General features: G+C 59.7%; 1 protein-coding gene across 1 annotated transcript in view; it reads right to left on the bottom strand.

Annotated features, from left to right (window-relative positions):
• Window positions 1–3,743: 3,743 nt before the first annotated feature.
• TRIM67 (tripartite motif containing 67) overlaps window positions 3,744–5,010 on the bottom strand; it is a 14,290-nt gene continuing 13,023 nt past the window's right edge. The window contains exon 10 of the mRNA XM_005856361.2: window positions 3,744–4,937. Within this exon, the coding sequence (XP_005856423.1) occupies window positions 4,872–4,937 (66 nt within the window). The 3' untranslated portion in view covers window positions 3,744–4,871. The remainder of the gene's footprint in view (window positions 4,938–5,010) is intronic.

Consider the following 5,010-nt stretch of genomic DNA (forward strand, 5'->3'; position numbering starts at 1 on the left):
AGAGGCAGGAAAATGGACGTTCTGTCGGCAGCCAAAACAAGGACACGAAGCGCTTCTTACTCTTTAAATTCCTCTGCCAACGGTCAACAAACATCTCTCATGCTTAATACAACAGTTCAGTGCGAAAGCAGCAATCCTGGGTCATGCATCAGACGTTTTCTGCTCTGCTCAGCCTGCCCTCCTCTGGGTACTGAGGTGGACTGGGCCAGGGGTGGTCCCCGGGAGTAGGAGGACCCCAGGCGGAACCCCCGAGGCAGCAGCCACTGTGTTCCTGCTCGCAGGGCCCCAGCCGTCACTGTCCCAAACCTGACGTGCACGGTGGACTCTCAGAGCCTTCCCGGGGGCCTGGCCTGGTGACTGTGCCCACCTCGCTGCCCAGGAGCCCCCAGGACCAACGCCCTCAATGAGCAGTGCCCTTGGAGAGAGGACCAGTGCCGCCAGGTCTCCACTCCCACCTCCTCCTTCTGACTGGAGTCAATGTCGCTCATTGAAAAAGCCGGGGAGTGTTTTCATCTTGAAGGGTGCCTGCTGGTTTCCAGCCTGAAAGGGCCGCGTTTCATACCAGTCTCTGCAGGGGACGCTCGTCGCGGTCTCCGCTACTCCAGTTGGCGATCCCTGGGCCTGGTTGCGAAGAATGACGCAGAGAGGACGTTCGTGTAGAACCTGCAGGCGTCTTGTGCTGATTTCCGGTGTAACGCGTCTCCTCGTTCAGAACCCCATGGCCATTTAGGACAGAGACTGGGAGTCACAGGCCGTGGCCATGATCCAGCTAGAGTGACCGAGGTGCTTCATGAACAAGGATCCAGTGGAAGCCTCGCCAAAGGAGAGGCCGACGGACGCCACCTCGGGACGATCTTAAATTAAACCTGGACACCTTTGGGCCTTTTTAAAGTCTCTAGAGCATTTTTATATAGAAATAAACTCAGGCTCCACAGAAAAACAAAAGAAAAAGGGAAAAGCCGGGGACCCACTTAGTGACAGAAGTCCCAGCGCTGTACCCCTCTCTCTGAGACCCCGGTTTCAAATGCTCCCCCGCCGAGATCTTTGGAGACAAAGGAGCCAGACGATGGGCGGGGACCCCTCAGATACCAGATCTTAAGGCAACCAAGGAGTCAGAAAGGGGGGTGCACCTCTCTCTGTATCTGAAGGGAACTTCCGCCCGCGATGCCTTTGGGACGAATAGCAGGAGTGCTGGCGTGGGGCTGTGCCCAGGGTCTCGGGCAGAGCGCAGAGGCCTCGTGGTGATGGGGACATTCGGGGGGCTGCTTCCTAGCCTCAGAGGAAGGCTGCTGTAAATGTCAGCGTTGCCCCAAGAGGCCAGGCAGCTGTGCAATATATACGGTCCTCAGAGCCCTCGCCGGTGTGGCTCAGTGGATAGAGCGCCGGCCTGCAGACTGAAGGGTCCCAGGTTCGATTCCAGTCAAGGGCATGTACCTCAGTTGCAGGCTCCTCCCTGGCCCAGGCCCTGGTCGGGTGCACGCAAGAGGCAACCAATCGATGTGTCTCTCTCCCATCGATGTTTCTGTCTTTCCCTCTCTCTCCCATTCTCCCTAAAAATCAATGGAAACATATCCTTGGGTGAAGGCTAAAAAATAATTAAAAATATACGCCCGGGAAAGTGCACACCGGTCCTGCATTCCACCGCCTTCCTGAGAGAGAGCCCTGGGTGGTGGGGGGCAGGGCACCAGGAGCCCGGATGGACAGGCCTGTGCCCGCTGCCCGCGGTGAGGGCCACAGGCTGCACACGGGGCTGGAGAGGCTGCCTGGAACCGTCTCCCATGACTAGGTCATTCCCTCTCGGGTCAGATCGCTTTCATCGGGGGCGTTACCCTGGTTAGAAAGGGGACAGGCAGGACTGTGGAGCAGCGGTTCTCAACCTGTGGGTCGCGACCCCTTTGGCAGTCGAACGACCCTTTCACAGGGGTCGCCTAAGACCATCCTGCATATCAGATATTTACATGACGATTCATAACAGTAGCGACATGACAGTGATGAAGTAGCAACGAAAATAATTTTATGGTTGGGGGTCACAACATGAGGAACTGTATTTAAAGGGCCAGAAGGTTGAGAACCACTGGAAGGTCTTAGCTTGCTATGAATTAGCGGCTAGGAGGCTAGGAGTGAGATGCGATTGGGAACTTTTTAAAGAGATTCATTCTACAAGGAAAGCCTGAGCTTGCTCGCCAGCAAAGGACAAACTGCGGGGAAACTACGTACGAAACCGAAACCGAGGCATCATCAATCAGGCGGGGAGCCTGACCTTGGACTCGACTCTGAATTCCCTTCTCACAGAAACTGCTGAGTAGATGGACCAGGCTACTCCTCCGCCAGCCCAACAGAGCATCCTCTTGATATAATTTTCCGTACGAGAATGTCACCGTGGTGTAAAGGTCAGGGGATTCGGTGGCCGATGAGATGCCCCCGGCCCGTGGCTTCTCTGATGGCCAGGGCCTCCTGGGAGGATGACGCGCAGCCACGGGCTGCTGAGTCCCTGCTCCGAGCTGCTGACCCCCAAACACTGTGTGTGGCACGAACCTGGCTTCCCTCCCAGGTCCATTCTTGTCCCTGAAAGGTGTCCTGTGCTGAGACAGGAGAGGTGGCCATGGGACGGCCGGGCTCGGTCCCTGGCGTCAGCCGTATGGCTCTGCGCTCCCGGCGGAGTCGGGGAAGGGAGGACCATCCCGTGTTGGTGCCCACGGGACCTCCCGGACTGCTGGCCGCAGTGGGAGGGGGCAGGGTGTTTTGGTGGCTTCTCCCTGAATTTCAGGACATTTTCTTCCCAAAGAGGCACCTGAAACTGTGGGAACGTCCCTTCTCCCTGGGACCTCGGTGCTGGCGCTCCCAGGTGACACCAAGTCCGGGCTGAGCTTGGGCATCTTCTCTCCAAAGACGCAGAGCTTCGATGATGCGGGGAGCTCCCCGCCTCGCATCTGGGTTCCACTGTAGTAAAAAGCCCCCTCCACCAGGCAGCCCTGCCTGATTTCCCAGCTGCACTCCTATTCCCAGGGCACTGGCTTCGTCGTTTCCAGAAGACGTTTCCCAAAGCTGGTGCAGCTCGCCCTGCCGGCCATGGCTCTGCGGGCCCAGGAAGCCGTGGGGCCTCTGTGTCCCCCATCTTCACGAATCTCCACCCCCACTCCCCCCAAGCCGAGTCCACCCAGAGCAGCGGTGAAGGAGAGAAACTGAGGACTGTGGGTGCCAAGCAGAGAGGTGGCTGCACAGATGAGGACCTGTGGCCACCCAGGGTCCCCTGGTGGCCAGGACCTTGGTGAGCGAGGCTTGAACACAGCACCAGACAGCTCCTGAGGCCACCGGGCAGCTGGCCCAGCTGGCCACCCTGTGGCCGCAGCAGGAGCAGGGGCTCGAGGTAGGATCGTAGTCGTCGGATCTGCTGACCAGAGGCAGGGTCTGCAGGGCGCTAGCGTCACTCGGAAAGCAAGGGCGGTGTCTGACAAGCGGCCGGAGCCGAGTGGACACCGTTGGTGCCGGTGTCCGGGCTGAGTTATAGAAAAATCCAATCCAGCAAAGAGACTAGTCGCTCCCCGGCCTCAGAAAGAAAAAGCTTGTAAAATATATTCCTGCAAAAAGGAGGGAGGTGTACGTCCAGCTGCACAGGGGGGTGCGGGGGACACGAAGGGGGTGAGGGAGGAGTGAGCTCTTTTTCTGAGAGATGGACCTGACTCCAATGGGTCTCCAGGCAGAAGGTGGGTGCTCCCAGCAGGGAGGGGAGGGAGGGGGTGGGTGCTCCCAGCAGGGAGGGGAGGGAGGAGGTGGGTGCTCTCAGCAGGGAGGGGAGGGAGGAGGTGGGTGCTCCCTGTGGCCTCAGCACACCAGGCTTGTCCAGGAAGCTGGGGGACAAGAAACAGTATTGCTGCCTCTTCAGGGGGGTCCCGCCCGCCCGGTTGCCATTGCGGCCGCTGCTTGCTCATGATGCTTTCATGATGGCAGGCAGCTGGGTCTCAGAGCAGCAGTGGCCGGCTCTCAGGGGCTCCCCGGGTCTTCATCTTCTGTGGGTGAGTCTGAGCGGGCACAGCTCGGGGGAGCAGCTGGGACAGCTTGCAGGTCACTGGGGAGCCCGTTCCAGAGAAGCCACCCCCAGGTGGAGGCGCATCACCTGGTCACTCCAGTTCCGGTTCCAGGGTTTAGGAACTAAGGACCGAGTGGGTTCACTTCAGCAGACGATTGTGTGTGTGTGTGTGTGTGTGTGTGTGTGTGTGTGTGTGAGAGAGAGAGAGAGAGAGAGAGCGAGAGAGAGAGAGAGGCTGGTTGATGGGGGACCTAAGGAAACCATTTAGAAGGCGTTTGACAGCTCAGCGAGAGGCTGAGGATCGCATGACTGCGTAGCGCCCTTTCCTACGGATCCTGGGTTCGTCTGCAAGTGGCAGAACTCACTGAAGCTCCAGGACCCAAAAGCTCAAGACCTTCTCCTGCCCAAGATGGGAACCTGGCAACGGGCGGGCCCTGGGGACACGGGGCCACAGGGCCTCCTGCTCCTGCTCTCAGGACCACAGTCACCAAGTTTGCCTTTCTCTCCGCCTCCACCCTCCTCCCCACAAGACAAGCTTTGGGAACAGACGTCAGGAAACCATACACCCCGATCCCTTCTCACTCCCAGGAGCAAGGTCCTCTGTGAGTACTGAACCGTCCGGGGGGACCCAGGGGAGCACACCCCCGCGTTGCCCACCCACAGCAGCCTCGGCAGGCCCAGCCTGCGACCCATCCTCCGTCCCCCAAAGCAAACACGTCCCTAAGATACTCAGGGGCCTCGGGGGCACCGCGACGTGGTCATCCATCGGCCCCGCGTGGTTGTTGATCTCAGCGAGGGGTGGCGGGCTCCTCCCAGATGCCCTTGTGGGGCGGGAGTGGGGGGGCTAGTTGCCGGCCAGCTTGGGCCGCCCCAGGTGGGTTGGCACGTCCAGTCCTGTGTGCAGGGTGACCTGGAAAGGAACGCGGGGCGGGTGAGGGGGGCGAGGCTGCCCCTGCGAGCCCTGAGCGCCCAGGGCACACGGC

This window comes from Myotis brandtii, unplaced genomic scaffold (genome assembly GCF_000412655.1).
Source record: "Myotis brandtii unplaced genomic scaffold, ASM41265v1 scaffold1026, whole genome shotgun sequence".
Lineage (NCBI taxonomy): Eukaryota > Metazoa > Chordata > Mammalia > Chiroptera > Vespertilionidae > Myotis > Myotis brandtii.